Genomic DNA, 24,091 nt, shown 5'->3' with positions numbered 1-24,091 from the left:
GGGTGAGCATCTCACAAGCAGAGATTGCAGTGTTGATGAAGACTGGGGAGAGGGAGGACTCATGAAAGGAGAAACTCTCAGAATACTTGCTGACGTAACCCTAGAAACTAGTCTGGAATCCCTTCACTTGAAGCCACCGTGGTCTTGGTCACAGAGAGACAGGCAGATGTTTGCTCTGTGGTCCTGGGTTACCACAAACTGCTGGCAGGGAGCAGCAAGGGCTGGTTTGGGAATGAGCTCCCTGTGACCATTCTCCCTCTTGAGGTCTTGCTGGAGAAAGAGTTCTTGATGTTGAACAGAGTGTCCTTGTAGGGCCGGAGCCAGAGCCAGAGCCAGAGCACTTGTCACATGCCAGCCTCTCCTGATGCTGGCCCTTGGACCAGCACTCCTGATCGCTGCCCTCCTCTGCAAGCAGTTTGGTGTGGCCACACCCAGGTCTTGAGTTCGGCTATGAAAAGACCCTAAGGCAGACGCAAGGGCCTGGTTACAAACTAGATGGGTCCGTGGTAGATCCCTCTCTTCTCCTGGCAGAGTGAGCCATAGCTCCCCTTTATCCAAGGCCCTGCTTATCATTGGCCAACTTCCTCTCCTTCCCAGTGAGCTGTTTGTATGCAGCATGGTCCCACAGGTAGAGAGAGCCCCCTTTCTCATCACAGACTAGCAGCTACGGGCTCCGTGAGGGCAGAAAACATGTTATTTTCATCCACTGCTATGAACAGTGCCTGGCATGTGATAGGTGCTCAGTAAATACTTACAGAGAGGATAAGGGCCTGAGAAAGGGTCTGGAGATGGAGAAGGCCCTGACATAGCTCCCTGCAGAGTCCCTGGGTCTGAGAAGCACCTGCAGGCCCCAGTTCTCTGCAGTCTGGGGGAGTAGGAAGGCCCAGGGAGAAGGGTGCTGGGCCAAAGCCCAGGTGGAGCTCTCAGCTTCCTTTCTCCCAGAAGAGCCCCAGGGCCCAAGCAAGCAGAGCCCAGAGTGTGTTCTCAGTTCTCCTCCTGCAGCCCTCACCTCTGTGCTCTGAGCTGGAAGCCAGCCCTGGGTGGAGACCAAGGCCCATTCCCAAGCTTCATTATCAGTCACCAGGAAGATCAGAAGCCACAAGGGTCCGCGTGGGAGTGGGAGGCAGACCTGGCCCCACTGCTGGTGCTCGGGGGCATGGTGATGGCAGGCACTCTGTTTTGCTCCCTGAGCACCTCTGATTTGGAAGGAATCTGCAGGCAAGCACACAGCTTTCGCTTCTGACAGGGCACCCCGGGTCTGCGCTTGCCTCTCCTGGCAGTTTTCTTGTCGTGTCCGAAGGATGCTCCCTGACTTCGGTTTTATGCTTCCACAAACCCTTTCATCCAAACAGAGGCTCTCTGACAACCAGACTGTAAAACTACTCAAAGGTTTGACGTGCAGAGTATCTTCCCTTTATCCCACATTGAAACATCTACAGAGAAAATTAAGCTAAACAGCAATTGTATTAAAAGTTGCTTGGGACAATTTTTGTGCCATCCCTTTGCTGTGGATGCCAACACCCTTGGGGCCCCTGGCCCCGGAGCCTCTCACTTCCTTTAGGCAACTGGCCTTTAGGATCCAGGACCAGGCCCCAGCTGCGAGGCCTTTCCCTGCTTGTGCACTTCCCATTGGCCGCTCTGCCTTCTACCCCAGCACTTCCACTCTTTCCAGCACCTCTGCCCCAGTAGGAGCCCCAGCACTCTCCTGAGGAAGTGGAAGGCAGGGGGAGGAGGCTCTATGACAATGCCCTTATTGGTATCCTTAGGGAATGTCAGTCTTGGTCCTAAAAAGGTGTGGGGAAACCAGATTCCTATTTTGAATGACAGGAACTCAGGCTTTGTTTTTTTTCCCCTTCCCTGTGTGTCCCCCACCCCCCCCCAATATGGACACATAGCAGCAGCTTTCTTCAAAGCAAAGTTTTACAGTTCGATCATGTTCATGTGCCCCTTGGGTTATCAATTGTCCCACCTCTTGAGGCCCTCACTTCTGATCTGTATAGATCAGTAGGTCCACCTATTTCAAAAATGCATCATCCACTCTTTATCCACCCTCACCCCCTTGCAGCCACTGCTCTGTCTCTCTGCACAAAGCTGTGTATTTCCTTTAAAAGAATGAGCCCCGAGCCCCATCACACCAGGCAGGCCTGCCCAGCAGGTGGGCAGGGCCCTGGGCCAGTCAGATGACAGATGGTAGCGTTTTCTAAACTCTTTTAGGATGTGTTTCCTACATTCTGGGTGACACTTTCCTCTTTGGGTTGCTTCTTTTTGAGTGTTTGGATTCAGTAAAGCAACGTTGGGTTTAGCCAAGAATGTTGGAACCATCTAAAGAAACTGCTAGTGGGGGAGATGCAGGACGTGCTAGGGAAGGGGGTTGGAGAGGGCTTTGAGCAAACACAACAGAGGAAAAATTGCTTTCATAATGGACCATTCGGGATGAGAATGCACATTACAAGAAAGTGTTTTAAAAGATTCCCCTCAAAGTCACAGCCTGTTGGAGCCATAAGGAAACTCAGAATTCTCTCATCACCTCTTTCTGCAAGAGGCACAGAGGCCCCACTGACTCATCCAAGGTCACAGAAATAGTTAGTGACTGTGCCAGAACCATATCCCTGGCAGCCCACTCCCAGGCTGGCATCTTTTCATGCCAGGCAGGGAAGAGGATGCAAAGAAAGAGCTGCCTAACCTGACACCCCCACACCCGACAGGACAGGGCCACCTTTTCCGTGTTTACTAAAAGGTAAGGCTTCCTCTAAGTCAGGGATTCTCTGCCTCCACTGGGTGCATGAGAAGCATCTGGAAGGCCTTTACTAAAGATGTGGGCCCCACTTGATTCTTAGTGTATTATTAACAAACCCTCACCCCGCCCGCTGCCTCCCCCGCTCCAGGCTAGACACCCACTGCTCTGAATGGAGGCCCTGCAGGGGATCTCATGAGACATGGTCCCAAGAATTAGATTCACTGCCATGTCATCAGGAGGGCCTTTCTTTCCACAAGGGAGCAGAGCTGTGGACTGTGTACATGTGCACTATGATTTAACTTTTTAAAATTTTTGAAGGCCTTTAAACCAAAAGTTCTTGCCCTTGGCTGTAGACTGGGATCACCCGGGAAGCCCACCATCCAGGCTCCACCCCAAACCAGCTAAATCTGAATCTCTGGGGGTAGGACCCAGGCTTCCGTGTCTGTTAAGGCCTGCTGGGTGGTCCAGTGAGCAACAGGGTGTGGGCCAGCACGGGAGACAGAACAAGGCGCTCCTGGTGGCTGTCGCCCAGCCCCTTCTGCTGGTTAATTACGCTCCTGTGGGCATTTGATTTTTCAGCCCTGGGGTTGGAGGACCACATGAGGAGAGGCAGCTACATGTGCCCGTGGCACTGCCATTCAGCTGTAGTTCACCCAGGGCAGTGACTCACAGCTCTGGCTCTCACGCACCTCTTCAGGGCATCCTGATGCCCCATGAGGATCTTCTTTGGGGCCTCTGCACTAGGCCTTAAGTGGGACATGTGCCTCAGTCCCTGCCCTAGAAGAATTTGTCACCTAGCAAGAGAAATAAGATGTGCACATAAAAATAACTGCTTAGGTGAGGCAGAAATAAGTAAGTGCCACAGAAGCAGTAAAAAAGTAGGTGTGGTGTCATATAGTTCTCAAAAAAAAAAAAAAAATCAGAAGTGCCATTGACTTCTAATTTGCCATCAAGTTTCTCACAGCTCTGAGAAGTCCAGAAAAGCGTCTCATTCACTGTCAGTGGAACGGTGACAGCTTTTACTTAGATGAGTTACTAACCCCGGAGGTGTGTCCATGCCAACCCCAGAGGCACCACTTTCTGGTGACAGAGACTTAGATTTGTCATCGTTTTACATCTGGAAGGCAGGATCATGCAGGGTCAGAGGTGAGGGAGCTTGAGAGGCCATCTGACCTCACCTCCTTGCAGTAGACACGAGTTGGTTACTCAGGGCCCAGAGAAATGAGGCACTGTGCCCAAGTTACACAGCAAGACTAGGGTAGCAGGGGTCGGAGGCTGGGCTTTGACACCAAGCACAGTGATCCTTCTTTTACCCCATCCGAGAGGCAGAGGAGCTTCAGACTAGCAAGACTGGGTCTTTGGGTTTGACTGCCATTAAATAAGGCATGGCACCTGCCCATGCCTGGAGTTCTACCATCCACAGTATTCTTTTTTTTTTTTTTTTTTAAGATTTTATTGATTCATGAGAGACACAGAGAGAGAGAAGCAGAGACATAGGCAGAGGGAGAAGCAGACTCCCTATAGGGAGCCCCATATGGGACTGAGTCCAGGACACAGGAATCACAACCTAAGCCAAAGGCAGACACTCAACCACAAAGTTCCCAGGTGCCCCTGTCAGCACTACTCTTTTGTTTGCAAGCCCCCTCTTTTGAATGCAGGTTTCTCTAACTGGAGGAGCAGACCACATTCCTAACACCTAAGTTCCCAGGTGGGCAACCTCAGCCCCCAGGCCCTGAGATTTTATCAGCAAAACATTTTTTCTTTTCTACCTGATTTACTACTAAGAAACAGGAAGTATTAGAGTAGGAGGGTCATGCCAGCCCACTTGGTCCAGACATTGTTGTGCGAGCTAAACAGTATGCATCCTCTAATCTTGAGCCAGGGAAATTCAGCTCCACTAAAATGACGTTATGAAGCCAGGACAACATGAAGGATTACAGGCCACCGTTATGAGTAAAGAATCCCAGACTCCTGTGTGCTTCTGACTTTCTGACCATGTGGGCCATCGTGGGGAAAGTGGAGCCGCCCTCCACGCGGGGGAGTCCTGTCTTAAAGGCAGGGCTGATGGCTTCATCAAAATGACACCTAATATTCATGTAAGCTTACTCCCTGGCCAGTATTCATCTGAGCATTTTGTGTATATTAATCCTGCACGAATATCATCATCTCCTTTACAGATGGAGACATCAAGGCACAGAAAGGTTAAGCAATTTGCCCAAAGTCACACAGCTAGTAAATGGCTGAGCCAGGATTTGAACCCAAGATTTATGTTCACCTGCCTCACAAGAAGCCTGGTTCATGCATTGGCCAGGCAGGCTGTATTCAGGAGGGCCTTAAATCCACACATTCCTGGTAGCAGAGAGGAGATGCCCATCTATTCTGGGCAGTGAGTGGGGTGCTGGGGCAGCCATGAACCAGAGGCTCTGCCCCCAGCGAGGAGCCTGAGCCCTGTCAGACCTTCTGCCTAATTCCCCAAGGTCTTCCCCTGAGGACCCCCAGCTGGGGCATCTCTCTCTTTGGCAGCCCAGACCCCCTCTCCCTTCAAAAATAAAATGAGAGGTTTCCCAGACAGCTAGGCCGTCATAGGTGACCCCTGGCTCCTCAGCCTGGAGAGAAATGCTGAAAACAGGACCACGAGGCAAGGCTGGAAGGTTTCTCCTCTCTGCACCCTCAGCTTTTTCAGGTCTAGCCCAGGAGGGCTCCTTTCCACCAGGGTCCCTGTACTGGGGCCTCCTGGTCCTTGGGTGCCTCCTGCCATTCTAGAGACAGGCTCTTCTCCATCAGGATAGCTTTAGGTCAGGGTCATGATGCTTCTTTGGCCTCTGACAGCCCCTGGCTGGGGCAACCTCACCCCAACACACACACACACACACACACACACACACAGGCACGCACGCACGCACACACGCACCTTTCCTGGATCTGTGTTTGCCCATACCCCACAAGCCCAGCCACCTAGGACAGCCCGTGGGGCCCCCTGGTAATGGCATCAGGTTTATCCACCAGGTCATCTGAAGAATATATTTGGGTGATCAGTGCAGCTGAATGGCCTAGCAGGACAGGAGGGGGTTGGCAGGGAGCTGCAGAAGTAGTCCGGGACAGAGTCCCGCAGAGCTGGGCTGGGTCCTGGGGCTGTGGCCCTGGCGTCTCAAATGCAGTCACTATGAGGGCTATGGGTGCCTCTCTCCAGGATTGGGGGGAGACTGAGCTCTCCTCGGCCCTCTTCTCACACCTGTCAGTCTGCTTAGCGCTGCTTGATGGTTGAGATGAAATTCCAGCCCTTAGCGGTGTCTGATGCTCAGTCTCCAGCAGAAACCTTTATCTGAGATTAAGGATAATGGATTTCCTTTCTTGGATAAGTTTTTTTTTCTTCCTCTTTCTCTCGGACCTTTTTTTTTTTTTTTTTTTTTTTTTTTTTTTTTTTTTTTTGTCAAAAATGCACTGTACTCCAGAAAATAGGCCTTTTGTTAAATGTCCTTTTATTATTTACTAAACTCGCCCCCCTCCCACCCAGCTTTTCTCCCCCTCCCCCCACCACACTGCTTCCAGGGAAACCTTCCGTTTCAAGTACCGATGAGGAGTGCAAAAAGAATAACTTGACCTTCTCCTTCAGGGTCGCCTGAGCCCTGCTTGAGTGCTCCTGCAGCAGGGCAGCGGGGTGGGGGGGCTGTGTGCTGGAGGTTGGGATAAGGAGAAATAACTGGACTTCTTCCTTATTTTCCTTCAGCACTTTCTGCCACTACCCACATCTCCAGAACTCTAGATCCTGCTTGGAAGAGATGGGGAAAGGACTTGGTGGGGGGAGTGCCTCCATTGGTTTCTGGCAGCAGGGGTCCGTAGGGGGGTGAGGGTGGGAGCAGCCTCCAGGCAGGTGTGTGTGGCCTTCATGGGAACCCTGAGACCCATTCCAGCTGCCAGGGGTGACCTTGTACCCTCATTTCACCTGGATCTTTCTTTTTCCCCTTTCAACAGCCCTATTACCATATTTAAATGCAAGTATGTCTTTTTTTTTTTCATTGACATTTTAAGTAGCTTAGCTTGACCTTTTTAGAGTAGCTTGTTGTCTTTTGAACTTCTTTTCCTCCCCAGTAGATCCATGTAGCTAGGACAATAGTCTTAGAGTTTAGTGGGCTTCTAGTTGGCTGTGTTCGGGGGTGGCTCTGTTTCTCTCCTCTCCCTCCTGCTCCCTGCTCTCCACGGTGCACGCGCTGCCCACTCTGTCCTGTAGCGGTTCTGTATTTGGAAGGCCCCCGTGGCTAAAGCTGAGCAGCGGGCCAGCTATTTGTTGTTTGCTGCTGGCTTCTGACGCATCATTGAAAACCACAGTCTTTGGAAATGGGTCTTGAAATCAGACCCCCAACAGTTGAAATCAGGCCTCGAAAAGTCTGCCTGAATGGCAGACGGTGTGCGTCCTGCGTGCGCGTGCGTGTATCTGTGTGCATCCCCGTGCGTGGCTGTGTGCGCATCATGCCAGTGGCCCAGAGAAGCCCACGGGAGGGGACCCGCCCACCTCTCCCTTCCCCTGGGTGTTCTGCAGCCACACTGGTCACTTTGTCCCTTCTGGCCTTCAGTCCCATTTCTGGGACAGCCTTGCTGCCTGGGGGGTAAATAGGCAAACACTTGATGGGGATCCTTAGGAGACCCTTCACTGCCGACCTGCGACCTGATCAGGATGTGGAGCTCAGACGGGAAAGCCAGATCGAAATCCCCATAATGTGCCCCAGGAGGTTGAAACTGAGAGACAGAGCCACAGGGCTCACCCCACATGGGTCCCTGCGGCCGCCCACTCCCTCCCCCAGCTGCCTCCCCCAGCTGCCTCCCACAGGTGTACGCAGGCAGTCAGCCGGGCCTCCCAGCACACCTCGCCCTCCGGCCTGGGGCTGGGACGCTGCTAGAGTCCACAGCTAAGCCGAGGAGACCAGCAGAGCCTTAGGAGAGCAGCTGGAGGTCAGCCACCTCCTGGTGCATGTGCCTGTGCTGCCCAGAGGCTCAGGGCCAACTGCTCCAGGGACCCCTGGGCCATGCTGGCCCTGCCCTAGAACACACTCTGGGGGCCTGCCCCCCCCCAGTCATTACAGGGACAACAGGGACCCCGCTCTGCTCCCAAGAGAAGAGCCTCCTAATCCTCTTACATTATTTCTGTGTGCCTTCCAGAAGCCTGAGAGCCACTGACCTGTGTCCCTCCCAAAAGCTACCCCGAGGAGATCCCTTGTCATCCCCATCCTCTGAAGGGGGTGGAACACGGCCTGTGAGCCCAGGCTGTGCAAGGGGGGGGGGGGCCCTTCCAGGGTCTGACCCTCACTCCAGCTCCTCTCTCCCCGCCAGGCTTCCCAGCAGCGGCTTACGGACCAGTGGCAGCAGCGGCGGTGGCAGCGGCAAGAGGATCAGGTAGGGAGGTGTACGGGACAGGCGCTCCCAGGCATGCCCCAGTGTGCAGGGGAAGGTAAAGGCCCTGTTGGATCTGTGTGGCTGCGTCTGTCCACTATTGTCACAGCCCAGAGGGTGGGGACAGGGGGGCGCAGGCGAGGCCCTGCCACCCGGGGCAGCTCCCAGCGGGGGTCAGTCACAGGACTGCAAACCAAAGGTAGACTACTATTCTCTCCTTGAAAAAAAAGACCAGTGAACTTGTTTTTGTCTTTGGATGACCCCTTCACCAGACAGCTGGCTGCAGGACACCTGTGGTCATTTCCCCTTCGGCTTTCACTGCTTCACAAGGCTTCGTTCCCAAGAGCGAAGCACCAGGTTGTAAGAGGGAGGCTCAGAGCCCCTGGCCCGCTGCTGCCCCCCACCCCCTCCACCGCACCTGGCAGGTGGCCAAACCCCAGTTTCCGAAGGCCAAGGCCAGATATAGGGCCAGTCCCAAGCTCAGGGAAATGGAGTGATTTCCTGAAGCCCCTGTCACATCCCAGACTCCTCAGAGCAGAGACCAGAGAGCTCCTGGACCTAACCCTAACCCTAACCCTAACCCTGCCAAGGGAATCGGGGTTTTCCCTCCCACAAAATTGCTCTGGTCCTTTGGTCTCCAAACCCAATCTTTTAGGAGGTCTGGAGTCCCTCAGGTGAGCACTGTGGGGCTGGGCTCATTTTCCCAGCAGCACTATGGGGCCAGGTTGGAGCTGGGGTATGTCTAGGATACCAGGCCCCAGAACAACCTTATGCCCCTCTCCCCCAGATGCTCCCCACCTTCCTGAGCAAGTGGGGCTTCTGCTGTGTGCTGGGCTCCCAATGAGGCCTCCTGGCCTCCATGCCCCAGCTGCCAAGAGGTCCTGGCTCCTCCTAGACTAGCCATGGCTTGCAGCTCCCCTCCCACTCCCCCCCCCCCCCCCCGCCCTCCCTGCAGACAGGGCACTGGAGCACCCAGGGAAGCAGTTTGACAGGGCTCTAAGGAGGGCAGGGGGAGGGAGGTGCTGGGGGGTACCAGGAAATGGGGCATTAAAAGCCCAGAGGGCAAATGCCAAAAACCCAAACCCTCAGTGATAAGAGACTGGCACAGTGAGGCCCTTTAGAATCATCAGTAAAACTCCGTTCCATGCAAACTGGCACTGCCTCGAGCTACAAAGGATCCACTCCCTGGAATCACCCACTGGGGATTTGTTTGGAGGGGCCAGGAATTCTCTGGGGGCTGCCGAGGGCCAGGTAGCCAAAGAGCTGGGCGCCCGAGCTCAGCCTCCCGCTGCCCCCACCTGCCCTCCGGCCGGTGTCCCCTGGTGCCCCTGCCCTGGGGGCGGGGCGCGCTGCTGCCTGGTTGTTTCCCTGCTCTGTTTGGTTTTTTAACTTGAGTGCTTTTTGGTATCGTTACAAAACGAGCCTCTGTCCTACCTGTGCCTGGTGGGGGGGGACGACAAAAAGAAAACTCGAGATTTTTGAGTGTTGTTGGTTGTTTTCTCCGTTCAGTTTCTTTCTTATTATAACTTGGATTATGAAACTAAACTTTAACCCGAAATTAACCCTGCCTCTCTCCCCACCCCCGTTCTCCTTGACTTCATGGCAAGTTTAAAGGGCAGCATGGGGTTCTTTGAGAGTCTGAGAGCGGTCTCCCCATGGTCTGTGCACCCCCCCCGCCACCCCTACCTTCTCACGGACCCCCAGAACCAGGCAGGAGTCCCACCCATCCCCCCTAACTCCTAACCCCAAACTCCAGAGCCATCTCCAACCACACTTTTTTTTCCAGGATCAGTGGTGTTTTATTTGTAGCCATTTCCATCGGGAGCCAAGTCTCCCAGGGGCCATTCGAGGTCAGCCATGCTCATCGCTGCACTGTTAGTGAATTCTATTCAGGAGTGTGCTCCCAGACCACCTGCCCCACACCAGCCTAGGTTAGTGTAAGGAGTAAATCTTCAACTCCGAGGTGCCTGGCCCCAGGGGTGCAGGCTCGGCTGAGAAGCTGCAGGGCACCCCCCAGTGCTGCCTGGGGGTCAGGGACTGGGGGCGAGCCCCAGGGCAACGACTAGCTTGTGCCTGCCAAATTCAGAACACCACCTGGGCCGGAAGACACCTGCCTCCGTGTAGCCAGAGTAGCTCAGCCCCTCACCCCCATTCCCCCTTTGGACCTGGAGCAGGGTTACAAGCCTGGGGAATGAAGATCTCTGCCTTTCTTTTAGTGCATTTTGGCCTGTAAGGACTGTCCCCCTCCCTCCCTCTAGAAAATAACCTGGACTCCAAGCCTGGCCAGATGGCCAATTATTTACCTGTTGTAGTAGCCCCTCGGTGGCATTTTGGCAGATATGTGAGAGGAGCTGCACAGACTCATTTGGGTTTGTGCATCAGCCTAAGCCAGCAGGTGATCACTGGTTTAGCCTTCCCCTGCTCCTGCAACCCTACCCTCCCCATGCCAGCTCCTTCCCAGGGGACAAGGATGCTCCTTTAGCCCCCAGGCAAGAGCCTCAGCTGTTGGAGGGCATCACATGTCCAGGCACCTTGTCTAATAGGAAGGAGTCTGTGGGAGTAGTGACCTTGAGCTTGGTACTCTGCCGAACCTGGCAGGGGACTCAAAACAGTAGGAAACGTGGCCTCCACTCCCCAGGGGCTGGCTGTCAGGCTTGGCCTAGAAATCAGGCATCCTATGGAAGGCCCTATTTTGCCTTTCGTTTTTGTCTAGTTCCACAGCTTTGGGGGTTTTTTCCTTCCATATTATGACGTACTGGGGGAGCTTCCTAAGGTGGAAGCACCTGCTGAGGGCTGTGGAGGGGAAGGGGGGAAGCAGCTTGGATTTTGCTCAGGTTGGCAACTGGTAATCTGTCAGGGCTATGGTGTCAGGGTAGGAGGTCCAGGGGGGCCTTGAGCTCTGCACCCACCTCAGCCACCTCCTCGGGGCAGCCTGCCCGCCTTTTCCTAATTCACACAGGACTTGAGGTGAGCAGGGCTCAGGTGACCCCCGCCAGGGGAGGCCCCTGCCGACTCCTAGATAACTTCACTATCAGTGGTCACTTTTCTTTTACCTTCACCCAGTAGTCTGAAATGTCATCTTTTCTTGTGCTCAGTCGAGAGTTTGTTTGTTTATTTTGATCGTATTCATTCAGTTCTGATGGCCTCATCATGTCCCACCCAAACCTAAATCCAGTTTGGTCAGCCACTCCCCCCGCCACACACACTCAGGTGAGGGAAAAGTGGTTCGGATTTGCAGGCTATTTTATTTCTGGGTGACAACACGGGGTGGGTCTGTGTATCAATCGAAGAGCTTCTGAGCCCCCCGCCCACCCCCTGGCCCATCTCCGGCCCCAGCCAGGACCCCTTACTGTACTTTATACTTGCCAGCTTTATTCCAGTCTAGTAACATGAGCTCCTGACGGTGGTGGTGAGTGCGAGAGTCATGTTTCTGTTGTCTTTTCTCTTGCTTGGTTGGGGCTGCGGTGAGAGAGTGTCTCTGAGGCATACTTTCCCGCCTCTCTTACACTAGGATCTGCACACCTCCTCTCAAACACTCTTCTGAGCACGCTCAGCGGGAAGGTTTGTCCACACCTATTAATCCTCTCTCGGTGTCCAGCTTCCTGTTAGTACCAGCTGGTTTGCATGTTTTTGCTTGTTCAGATGAAACAGTTCAAGAAACAAACTCATATCCAACTCTCGAGAAATGTCTTTTTTTGTACACTTTCGTTTTCGATTTTTTTTTTATTAGTTACAACTCCAAAACACCTGTTGTCCAGTAAAACATTTCACACCTCCCCTGCCTGTTCTTAGAGTGTATGTCTCTGTGGGACTGAACTAAATGCATGCACTGTAGTAGATGTCCTGGTAGCCGTAGCTCTAGAACATGCATTGTTGAGTTGATATTACAGGGCCTCCAATAGCCCAGGACAGCACAGCTGTCTGAAGGATAGCGTGGGGGACCAGGAAGAGAGGGGGCTCCATATTTTCAATGTTGCCAAGGGGCTTGGATCCATGTTCTCGCCATCAGCCACCACCACCTCCCCTCACACTCCCTGCTCCCCCAGTCCAGCACTGGGTCACCACCCTCAGCTCTAGCCTTCCGAACTGAGATCTCTGCTGATAATGTCCAACTGTAGCAAGAGAGAACAGAAACAGGATCAGAAGGAGTCCGAAAGCTCTCCCTTTGTTCTTGTCTTGTGGTTCTTGAACAGAGCACAGTCTTTGCTTCTTTCTTAAGGCCCACCGGCCAGGCTCCTCCAAGCCCTCTATGCCTTGGGTCCTTGGCCAGCTCACATCCAGCCTGTCAAGGGAACAGGTCCATGTAGCAGTCCTGTCTACATGGTCTAGTCCCCAGGGTGGAGGGAAAATGAGACATGGTGGGGAAAAGGATTCAGATCTTCAGATCCTCAGCCCGCACACAGGGAATGCATTGGGTCCTAGCAAAGGTTGGCATCTGTTCTTCCGGTTGGTGAAGATCAAGGAGAAGCCTTTACGTGTGCTCTCCAAGGAACAGGTGGGGGTGGGATGTGGCAAGGGGCGTCAGAGTGGTGACATTGCTAGTGCGGAGATTATTGGCACAGCTCCAAGGGGAGGGGATAAGAGGGAAGGGGAACCTATGATGTTCAGAGAGGCCATGCTTTCCCTCCATCTTCCCAGGAAGATTTCCCAGTCCCACAGCCTCTGCCGTCAGCTCAGGGGCATGGGCAGTCAGTGTCCCTGGATACACTATCTCCCCTACATTTGTGGTGACAAGCCATAACAGAGTGCCAGGGGTCTCAGAGAGCTTTTGTAACTAGTCTTTACAAGTTGATGGGATGCGAAGTAGTTGCCACTTGGGACCTGCTCTTTAAGTCAGGCTGGCGGTAGCTCTGACCTAACACTGCAGGAGGGCACCGTGGGATCCAAACCTTCGGGGGATAAGTTATTAATTATGGGAGACTGAAGCCCGGGAGGTCACAGAGTCCACGACGTTCCCAGAAGAGTGTGAGATGACAGAAGGGAATGGTAGCTCCTTGGGGAGTGGTGCATGGTACCGTCAGCATGAACAGGGATTGCAAGTGAGCAGGCCAGTTAGCCACCAGACGAAGGAGGGCCCCGAGGCCCAGGAAGGGAAATATGGGAAGAGCCATCCCGCAGGGGGGTTGGCGGGAGGCAGAGGGAAATGGCCGGAAGCGGCAGGCTTTGGTGGGGTGCTAGAGTTGCAGACTGATGCAGGCCACTGAGCAGGAAGGAGGGTGGGCAGCAGGCAGAGCCAGCGAAAATCCCCCTTATTGGCCTAAATCCCAGGTCTGGCTCTGCTAGGGAAATGGCTTTGCTACCCTGTGACTGGATATCCCTAATAGTTTCGGTTCCGATGGGTAAAATGAACAAAAGTAATTCAAGTCAGGAGGTAGAACAAATAGGTTGACCTTGATTGAACCATAAAGGAGAGGAGATGTGAGTGCTCATGAAGCAGGCGTGCCCATCCCGGGGATTGTCCATGTGCCCCTGACACCCTTCACCTTCTATGTGTTAGGGGCTGGGGGTGTGAACAGTAGCGTCCCCCATACACTCCTCTAGCTGCTGGAGGGATCTGGGAATTATTTGCATCCTTTGTGGCATAAGTTTTAGGGTTCCCAGGTGTTGCTTTCAACAAGCCTGCATTGAAGGTTGCTTTGTGCCAGGCACCAAGGAATATAAAGGCAGACAACATGTCTTGCCTTCAGTGGTCTGAGAATCCAGATTCCTGCTAAGTCCCTATTTCCCATGATGCATTGTTTCTCACACTGTCAGCTTCATTTTAAAAAGGAAAATGGATCAATGTGCTGCCTTCATTTCTGAAGATGGCTTTTCTGCACCTCTGTCAGCAGGATCCGACGTCCAGGAAGGGGGTTGCTGCAGGGCAATCATTTCTTCTTTCCCACCCAGCCTCCCTTGCAGGCATCCTTTGGGCGCTATGATGCCAAGACAGCCCATATGGGGGTAGGGTAGGGTCATGGGTACACCCTCTCGCTGGGAAAGCGCCACATCTGTGGCCGTGGCACGGAGCCAGTGCAGCAGCCCAGAGGGAGCACAGATCTGTGACCCATTATGACCAGCTGCTGCAACCAGCCAGACTTACCTCTCAGTCCACTGCCTTGTGTCCTGGGGATGGGCACCTCATTTCTCAGTTTGTCATTAAAATCTTCATTTCTGGGAGAGCCAGGTCTTTCACCATCAAGAATCCCACACTGGATTTCAGTAATCCCAGTGAATTTATAATAACGTGAAGCTGCACGCTGCTGACCTCTGCTTCATTCACTTTCCAAGGGCTTTTGGACCAATCCTGTTGAGGATAAAATACATCAGCTGTGATCAATAATTTTGTAATAGAAACACCGTGCAGTTGATAAATCAACTCTAGTGCAATTAGTGACTAGCCTTGAAGCCTAGACCTCAGTATAAGTTAATTCTAAAGTGAATGGAGTGGGGAGGGGGGAGGATATTAAGGGTCTTTTAAATCAGTGGAATTATTTTCAGAGGGTGACACATCCCTGTTTAACACCCTCTCCCCGCGGCCCCCCTGCCCCCAAGTACCTGGTTGGCCCTCTCTCTCATGCTGGCTCAGGAGCCCAGGCCCTGCTATCTGGAACAAGGGTAGAAAGTGTGGTGGTGCCCTTGGAAGCTGCATGTAGAGCACAATAGAGATGGGCAGAGGGACTCCCTCCTTGCACCCCGGGCTGGGTGGGGCCACTGTAGGGTGTGGGGAGCCCCAGAAGTTGGTGAACCCACATGTTGGTGAGAGTCATCAAAGGAGCACAGGCCTGGGTGTATCGTGGTTCCTTGCGTTTCTGCGGGGGTTAGATTGCCATGTCTGTGACCATAGCTAGCCCGTGAGATGGACAAGAAAGCAGAAGGTTTTGTTCCAGTTCTGCATGTTTATTTTTAAGAGAAAGCTGATCTGCAGAATGGTTGCATGACTTACCCAAAGTCACACAACTGGTTACCTGGGGTGCAAAGCTGTGGTCAAGGGTGAAGAACCCCGACCTTGAACCCAGATCTTCTCACCTGCTTCAGTAACCCTGCAGAGAAACTGTGTGTGTTCATGAAGAATTCACCTGCCAGCCAGATGCCCCCCATGCTCCCCATGCGGAGTATGCTGAGAGAATCCAGTAGCCTCGGTGCTGGATTGGTGGAGAACTCAGGTCCCTATACCTCACAGGCCCTTCTGTCAGGTGTAGATTGCAGAACTGGGCTCAGGGCTCATCTGCCACAGAATTTACTTCACCAGATATTTATTAAGTGTACAACAACAGTAGTTATTATTACGTGTGGCGCTTTGGGTTTGGGCTATATCAAAAAACCCAACTTGGCATGGTTAAATATTATATGGGATTTATTGGCCAGCATCCTGGAAGCTCCATAGAAAAGTAGGCTTCATGTCTAGACTGCTCAGGGCTCTTTTTTTGCAGTTCCCTTAACTTTGTCTTTCTTTTTGCTTCAATGCTGTCTTTATGTTGGCTTTCCTACGGTGGCAAAATGGTTGCAGTGGTTTCCTGCTTCCCACCAGCCTGTCTTGAAGAAGAGAGGGTCAGATGGTCCTGAATTCTAGCAGAAGTCCAGAGCTTTGTGTTGCTGGGCTAAGGCCTGGTTTGGGAGAACCAGTCACTAAGGGTGGGATCCAACCCCCTCTGAGCTGAATAAAAGGAGAAGAATGGATTTCCAAAGGACAGTCTGGGTGCAGATAAAGAGATGGAAGGATGAATGCTGCTGGGTGGGAAAGCATGAATCCCTGCCCTCAAGTGTCTCCCACCCTAGCATGGAGGCTGATGGGTACTTACAGTATGATGCCATAAATCCAGTAACAGAAAGGGCCCAGAGGAGGAAGTAGTTGGCTTTGTCTGGGAAGGTTTCACAGGGGAGTAGTGAGTGTTTCTACTTTTAAAGGACAAGTAGGAGTTCCCCAAGAGCCAGAGGGAACAGCATGTGCAAAGCCACAGAACCCAAAACAGTAGAGTGAATCTGAAGCCCTACAAATGGCTCACTCTGGCTAGAGAATAAAGTGCAATGGGGGTGGGAGGGGCATGGGGGGAGCAGCCACAGATAAAGCTGGAGGACTGGCAGAGCCAGAGCAGAGGGCCTTTGGTGCCCTGTGAAAGAGCCTGGATTCACACAGACAACTGGGAACTTCAGAGAGGCCTGACCCCAGGAAGTGACATCAGATTTGTATGTTGGACAGCAGGGTAGACTAGAGAGGAGAGTGCAGGAGGACAGGTGACATCATGTAAACACTCCATAAATGTTCATCTGTCACTACCCAGTAAGGGATGCTTCAGGCCTTTGGCTTTTATCCATTAGCTGATTAACTCTGGGCTCAGCATCATGCTGGAGTCTGGGGTGGGATGCAGAATTTCAGGGCATGGTCCTTCACCTTCAACAAGTTCCCAGTCTTTTGGGGAGGACGCAGCATGCACTGGATAAAAGAGCTGAGCTTCAGTAAAACTACGTTCCTGCCTGGTCAGAGAGCACTCAGCAGGCAGGGAAGCTCAGACAGGAAGCAAGACTCACGTGGGCCCCACAGGATTTCAAGCAGGAGATGAGAGGACGCTTCAGGTGAGAGAATTTGGTTAACAGGTTGGCAGTGGGATGACAGTCAGTGCTGAGGGGACAGTGGGAGGCTGTCTAATAGGCTTGATGAGGTCAAGACAGACTAGATTCTGAGAGATCTTGAAAACCAGATCACTACAGTCATACTGGTGGGAGAGAGAGGTTCATATGCTCTATGGCAGTGGAGCTTGGTAAGGACGGAACCAGCTCAGGAAGGTCAAGTTGGCAGCGGCCCCACAGAACACAGCTTGACCCTTCCCTAATCCCTGGGGTGGAGGATTCTAGTCCCTAGAACAAGGGAAGGGGAGCAAGGCTGCCAAAGGAGGGCCTTCCCTTGCAATCCTCCACCTTTTTCTGTGACTCTCTTTTGCTTCTGCCAACAAGTTATTACTCATTCCCTACTTGAGGCTGTTGATTCCCACCCCTGTGCCCTCATGGCAGTCGCAGCCAGTCCACCTTCCTCTGTCCTTGCCTTTGCTCCCTCCATTAAAATTGGCTCCAGGTGTGCCAGGAAGCCACACCTGATTAACCCTACCTGGGGTGCCCCTCCTCAACACAACACTGTGTCCTTGGTGTCCTTCCCTATTGGTGAGGTCTTCTGGATGAGAGGCGGCGTTCTGCCTCTATGGAACATGTTTTGCATGTATTTCAGAATGGTGCCTGCCTTCTCCAACAATATAAACCATCAGTACTCCAGGAGGTGAAGTCGACCTCATTCTTAGTGTAGATGACTAATTATTATGCAATTGGAGAAAGCAGAAAGTAAAGGGGCCCTTTGTTCCTGGATGCTTATTAATATTAATAAAAAAGGTCTCCCCTTGCCAGCTTGGAATCCTGCAGAACAGGAGGTAGGCAAATAATGCTTTTGAACAGCTGTGATTGGCTGTTGGAATTGGACCTGTCAGGATGAGGGAGACACGATGAAATCTACTGTGTGGCATGGATAGGAAGGTTCCACCCAGCACCTCAACATTCACACTAACCTATGAGTTCCCGTAAGGGAAGGATATCTTGCAAGTGGTTGGATAGGATGCTAGAGACACCTTCCACCCAATTTTAATACATGATGATAATAGTCATATTCATAAAACTGCTCCATTATGAGTGAGCCAAGTACTGTGCTACGGCCACCTGCCTTACCCCCATCTAATTCTCATAATCCTATAAAGAGGGCACTCTCTTGTTCCCATTTTTTAAATCTTGAAACCGTGGCTTAAGTAGCTTGTCAGAGGTAGTAGAGACAAGATTGGAACTTGGGTCTGTCTTGTCACATCTGTGCTCTCAGCCATGTCAGCGGATGCTCCATCATACCAGCCCCTCCGATTCCTGAGCAGAGGTCGGCATTCTTAACACCTATTCAAGGGCAAACCACCGCTGCCCATCAACTTAATTCTGCCCTTGTATCCTTGGGGGAAGAGAGAACCTAAAACCATTTACAAGAGGCCTCAGGAAGCATTATATATGCACATTTTGCACCTGCTTCTGCGTCGCAGACTTGAGGTCATGGTTGTGTCTGGCTTCGGCTGACATTTCTGATCTGGCTTCCAGTCCCTGAATCCTTTTCCGACCACAGGCAGACAAAGGAGGCCCAGAGCAGGCGTGGTCGGGTAAGAGGGAGCCAGCCTGAAGGTAGTTATTATTCTGTGAAAGGGGCCTTTAGCTGAAACAGGACTGAAGGAAGTTAGCCACTGCCCAAAAGAAGCGAGGCCATGGAGCCAGGGAGGGCCTCTTGGGGCAGGACAGACCTTCTCCCGCTCTCCTTAGGGATGAGTCAACGTCCCTTCGGTGAGCAGTGAGGCCTGACTCTGGAAGGTCGCTGGGAAGCCCAGCCCAGCCGTGGGGCTGCGAGGGGATTGGCCGCCCCGTTGCTGGGGCTTTGCTTTGGGCCAATGGCCGTGAAGGGGCGGGGCCGGAGGCGGGAGCCCGGGATCCTCGGCCAATCAGCTTGCAGGGAGGTTGGGCACCCGGTACTATGGCAACAGCGAGCAGGGGCTCATTTGTTTTGTAGATGAGTAATTACTACGCAATTAGAGAAAGCTAAAAATAAAGAGGCCCTTTGTTCCTGGTTACTTATTAATATTAATAAAACGGTCTGTCCAGGTCTGTGGTGAGCAATCAGTGCAGACCTGTGCGCCTGTGGTAGAGCACTGTGGGAGGCGAAGGCTCTCTTTCTGGAAGTTATTTCTGACTGTAACCTGCAGAAGGTTGACTTTCCCGGCGGCCTCCGGGGTGAAGAGAGACTGAGCCTTACAGACACACAGGGGACCCAGGCTGCCCCGGAGTCAGGGGTGGGGCAGGCAGGGGTGGGGTTAACCCAGCCTCCAGAAAAGACCAGAAAACCTAGACTGCTGTTGGATGATCCAGTTTTGCTGTGTATCCTTGGCCACCTTATGTGACTTTTCTGGGTCTAGACTGTTCCACTCCAGGCACATCAGACCTTCCACAGAGGCAGCCCCTGAGATTTCAATGTCTCCCCGACCACCTGGCTCCAAGAAAAGCCAATCAGGCTTGGATATGACTTGCTGGAGGGCTACACTGGGTTCGGGGACTGGCCCCACAGCTGTATTGCTCTGGCCTTGGGATAGAAACAGCTCAGCCCTTATAACCCTTCACCATCCTAGGGGACCAGGTTGCCTTGTGGAATAATCAGATAAGAATAATAAACACTTTCTTTTTTTTTTTTTTTTTAAGAGGATAAGAACATGAAAGAGTAGGGAATCAGAAGGCTTGATTCTGGTCTAGCTCTGCCATCCAACAGGCTGGGTGAGTTTTGGGCAAAGGGCTTCAGACTAGAGGGTGCTTGCAGACCTTTCAACTCTGTAGCTCTAGATAGCTGCTGTGTCCACAGCTCTCAATCTCTTGGGGGTGGGGGGGCATGGTAGTGATAGTGCTTTTAAAATTAAGAAGAATGACTGGAGAGAAGGCCAGGGGTTTCCAAGTGATGAGAATGCATTTGAAAACAATCAGTCCTACATTGTTTTCATACATAGAGGGAGTGAGAGGGACAGAAGTATTCCAGAATTGTGAGTATCACAGAAAGAGCCTGTAGTCAGATTTCCATCCTTGGGTATGGTTGATTAAATGTTTAAGGTTTGGCCCTCTGGATGGTATTTGTTAATAAAGGTAGACTTGTTAACAGTTACCATCAATAAGCAAATTTGAGACCAGGGCCAACACGGTGGTTCTTGAACCTTGCTGCTTGTTAGAATCATCTGGAGAGTTTTTGAAATTCCTGGTATCCAGGCCACCCTGCAGACCCATCAAATCAGAATCGACCAGGGTCAGCCCCAGGCCTCAGTAGTAGTTAAAACTTGGACTCAAGTACCACCAGCTTCTTGTCAGCTTCACACCATCTCTATGACTTTATCACCAGCATCCATATCTCAAGTGAATAAATAGAACCAAGCCAGGTAGGTTGCCCCCACCTCATCTCATGACCAGGAGAGCTGGTCTGGATCCTCAGCCTGCAGCCTGGGAGCCCAGGGCTGTCCTGCCTGCCCAGGAGGGCCATCCCTCTAGGGCAGCCTGAAGGGGTCTTTGTCCTCACAGATGAGATTCGAGGACAGGCCTGTCCTAGCTGAGATTAAGAGCATGTGCATATAGAACCAACGGCCTGAAGCAGCCATAAACATGGAAGCAGCCGCCCTCTTTGACTGTCTGATGAATGGGGGTCTTTTGGTAAGGTCGGAGTTTGTTTGTTATTAAAGACCTAATTAGAAACATAAGAGGGAGCTGAATGGCTCCGTGCTTGGCTAATTAGTGACATGTATGCACCCGCTTTGAACTTCAAGGACACAGAGCTATTAGTGCTTACATCAAAAATGGATTAAACTCCTGTGCCTTTATAATCATTAAAGACAGGCTGCTTGAGTGGAAAGCCTTTTGTAGAGGTCCTCAAGGGGCTACCCCTTGGGCATCTCCCCACCCTACCCCCGGGTAGTAGAGCCTGGGGCAGTGAGTTTCCATTCCGAGTGACCAGGCAGTAAATACTGCTGGTCCCAACCGGACTGACCCTAGCAGAATGCAGTGGTCTTTGGGACTGAAACCAGGCCTCTGGTCACACATTCCAGACGCGTCCCTATAAGGGCTCAGGTGTGGGAGGGCTCCCTTTCTGTCTGGCAGTGTCCCCTCTTCCCCACCCTGAGCATAGCATTCCTGCCCACCTGCCTTATGCCCGGCCTTATTCTGGGATGTGGCCCAGAGGAGGGTGGTCTAGTCCTTCGGGAGAGACGTGGTCCCCTATCTCATAGGGCAGGTATGACCCAACCCCAGGGAGCCCCCAGTCTGGACAGGGCGACAGAGCCCTCACCCTCAGGAGCCAGCAGTCCAACAGGGAAGGTTTGGTGTCTGTCCTTGCAACGTGTCTGAGGCAAAGATCCAAATAAACACAAGATGTCCTGTCAGACTAGAAGGCAGGGAAGGACAGCCGAGCAGCAGGATTCTGTTTGACTAGGAGCTGGGAGTTGCCCTGACATCCAAGTTCAAGTTGGGCTCAGTCTGGTCAGAGACACTTCCGAGACAGCTTCCTGCACCACTGTAGTCCTCGCAATTGGACCCATCCTACAGGTTGTCAGGAGCATGAAAAAAGATGGGGTTAAACACCCACCAGTGTACCTGGCACACAGTAGATGCTTAGTACTTAGCAATTCCCTTTCCAGAGTGGCACCCATAGAAGCCACAGCTTCTGGAACTGTGTGCCTCTTGCCTCTGAACCCAACTTTGCCCGTAGTAGCTCCACCTTCCCTAACTGGGACAGGGTGCTAGCAAATTCTTTTTTTTTTTTTTTTTTTAATTTTATTTATTCATGAGAGACAGAGAGAGAGGCAGAGACATAGGCAGAGGGAGAAGCCAGCTCCATGCAGGGAGCCTGATGTGGGACTCGATCCCGGGACTCCGGGATCACATCCTGGGCCAAAGGCAGGCGCTCAACTGCTGAGCCACCCGGGCGTCCCAGTGTTACCAAATTCTGACAAAGCTTTTCATCGTGACTGAGAGTACTACGAGTATACGTAGGTCCAGCCTTGGACTCCATGGTGCTTTCTTGTCATAGTACATGGCGCAGGAAACATGCGCTGAGCCTGCAGAGAGTGGAATCACTCACAAGATAGAAGCTAGGATCTGATGCCTCTGGCCGAGGGCAGCAGACAGGCTGGGAATTCACGAGAGAGTACGCACAGCCCAGCAGCACCGAGGGTGGCTGAGTTTGTGTGGGGAGAAGCCAGGCTGGTGTCTTTGTTGACCAGATAGAGCTGGCTGTGCCTCGGGACATAGACAGTCACCAGATCCAAACAAAAGCAAGGGACATTCTCAGGATTAAAGTAGGAGACACTCAGAGCAACCAAAGTGTTCTGGAGAGAGAGACAGACAGGGAGAGGGAGTCACCCTGGCACCTCACTCCCTGTCCTTATTTCCTTTCGGTCCTCAAGGCAGGGTGGTCAGGAACTGGAAGCCAGGGCCTTTCGAGCTGCCTGGCCCGGTGGCAGTGGAGGCCGCAGCCTGTCTCCCCAGGCTCAGTGCGCTGTTGCGTGGGTGCTGGTGGGCTCTGGGAGTCTCCTTATCTGCCGCTCCTTGCAGGTTCTAACCCGTGTGCGCCTGGAGTCTGGAACCAGTGAACTTACAGAAGAGGCAGCAGGATGTGAGTTTTAAAACCACCTGCTGCAGCCAAACCATAAACAGCCATCTTTCACGTTGATCTCCCCTGTTTCCCAAAGTGCCATAGAGGCTCAGGGCCGAGGCACCATTGAGTCATCCATTCACTTCTAAGAGGGATCATGACCACCTTGCATTTGAGACCAGACCAGACCTGAGCCAGGGCAGCCTGCTGAGATCCTTTCATCTGGTGAAGCCTTTGTGGCCCAGCAGACAGTTCACATTGGCAGAGCAAGCACCAGGCGAGCACCAGAGACCCACCTCATGGCCTTTCCTTCCCTGGAGCCTTTCTCCCCCTCCTTCCTTAGACACATAACAACCAGGTCTGTCCCTGGGGACCCTTGGGGCCTGGGAGAAACAGGAACCTGATGTTAACTCCATGAAGTTCCTTCTTTGCCCTCATGACAAAACCTGGGTTCTTTGGCCACCGGGACCTGCTCAAGGCTACTCCATCCTCAGAATTTACACCATAAGCAGATGGTAGTTAGCCACATGTCTCTTTTCTCCTTGCCTACCTTCCCAACCAATTCCAGCCTTGTCCGTTGTGAGGAGGAGACACATCCACAGACCCAAATCAGGGCCCATAGTAGAAGAGCATCAAGTTAGAGAACAAGCTATTGTCTGTTGAGATTGTATGTCAACATAAAGTATGTAGTCCTAGCCACAAAGCTCTGCTCAGACAGGTTCATTCTGGGTGTCTGGGGGCTTTCTGCTTACACTGATTGATCTGAGTGATAGTACAGATCTCCAGGTTCACTACTAACATATGATGTGAGGCCTTTAGAGCCAGCCTGTAGTAAAGTTCCCTCTTCAGAGGGGTGTGCTTTGACCAGAAGCTTAGACCATTTTACATAATAATTAGTCCCAAGTCCTCTGTTCTGCCGTCCATGCATTCCCTACTTGAGCTAGCCAGCATTAACCAGCAGACATCAGCCCCAGCCCCAGCAGCCTAAAGCAGGTTAGGTTTTGAGAGAACAAGCAGAAACTGCAGTCTTCAAAGACCAAGGCACCGGGGCAGCCCTGGTGGCGCAGCAGTTTAGCGCCGCCTGCAGCCTGGGGTGTGATCCTGGGGACCCTGGATCGAGTCCCACATCGGGCTCCCTGCACGGAGCCTGCTTCTCTCTCTGCCTGTTCCTATGCCCCTCTCTCTCTCTGTGTCTCTATGAATAAATAAATAAAATCTTTAAAAAAACAAAAAAAACAAAGACCAAGGCACCACAGTAACTGACATTTGCAGTGTTTGTGACACTGACTTGCCTGCCACCCAGTGCATGAGCAGACACTGTCCACGTGTCCCATGTGGTATTTAAGATGGGCCAGGCATCCCTGGATATGTCCGGAGTTGTTGACCTCAGGCTGAGTTCGTACCTCTGTAATATATTTGTTTGTATATGGAGACAGGGAAACGGAAATGCCATCACATTACCCTCTTAATCCTCCCCTCGTGTTAAAGTGTTTCTCCTCCTGCCCTTCTGAAATAGCCTGAGTTTTAGCAGAGCTTTCCCAGGTTGTATATAATTGCTGGTCCTATCTGTCTCTCCCACCTTCAGGCTAAGCTCCAGAAGGAAAGTTAGAGCCAGGATCCCTGGGACATAGTGGCCGGGCAGAGACTGCTGGAGCATAATTGTAATTCCCCCTTGCTCTGCTGGAGACATGCTGTAATAATTCACAGCTGAGTATTTCTCCTTCCATTAGCAGGAACAGGCTTATCTTTCCATGCTGACCTTTCCCATTTGACCATCTCCATTAATTTATAGTGGGTCCTACTTTCAG

At 52.3% G+C, this 24,091-nt stretch overlaps 1 protein-coding gene and 2 long non-coding RNA genes across 23 annotated transcripts in view; 2 read left to right on the top strand and 1 right to left on the bottom strand.

Moving 5' to 3' along the window:
- The window catches only part of MSI2 (musashi RNA binding protein 2), a 392,747-nt gene that overhangs the window by 353,039 nt on the left and 15,617 nt on the right, over window positions 1-24,091 (top strand). For 6 of the 18 annotated variants that reach the window (XM_072779888.1, XM_072779879.1, XM_072779878.1 and 3 more), the window contains 2 exons: window positions 6,710-6,733; window positions 8,045-8,125. The exons of 1 other annotated variant lie outside the window; for it this stretch is intronic. In XM_072779888.1, coding sequence (XP_072635989.1) covers window positions 6,710-6,733; window positions 8,045-8,125 — 105 coding nt within the window. The remainder of the gene's footprint in view (window positions 1-6,709; window positions 6,734-8,044; window positions 8,126-24,091) is intronic. 11 more of the 18 variants (XM_072779891.1, XM_072779885.1, XM_072779884.1 and 8 more) reach the window with 3 other exon arrangements.
- Window positions 11,401-18,530, bottom strand: LOC140606453 (uncharacterized). Of its 3 annotated transcripts, none has more exons than XR_012008772.1 (4): window positions 18,146-18,530; window positions 15,131-15,709; window positions 14,205-14,408; window positions 11,401-12,404 (listed from the first exon to the last, which is right to left on the bottom strand). It is a non-coding gene; the product is annotated as an uncharacterized lncRNA (long non-coding RNA). The 3 variants fall into 3 exon arrangements; XR_012008771.1 differs by lacking the exon at window positions 18,146-18,530 and adding an exon at window positions 14,660-14,708 and having other exon boundaries at window positions 11,441-12,404; window positions 15,131-16,484; XR_012008770.1 differs by lacking the exon at window positions 18,146-18,530 and having other exon boundaries at window positions 11,442-12,404; window positions 15,131-16,099.
- Window positions 17,627-22,206, top strand: LOC140606456 (uncharacterized). Of its 2 annotated transcripts, none has more exons than XR_012008777.1 (3): window positions 17,627-18,898; window positions 19,361-19,432; window positions 20,219-22,206. It is a non-coding gene; the product is annotated as an uncharacterized lncRNA (long non-coding RNA). The 2 variants fall into 2 exon arrangements; XR_012008776.1 differs by lacking the exon at window positions 20,219-22,206 and adding an exon at window positions 19,876-20,197.

This window comes from Canis lupus, chromosome 16 (assembly GCF_048164855.1).
Source record: "Canis lupus baileyi chromosome 16, mCanLup2.hap1, whole genome shotgun sequence".
Lineage (NCBI taxonomy): Eukaryota > Metazoa > Chordata > Mammalia > Carnivora > Canidae > Canis > Canis lupus.
This window is presented reverse-complemented; position numbering and strand designations above follow the sequence as displayed.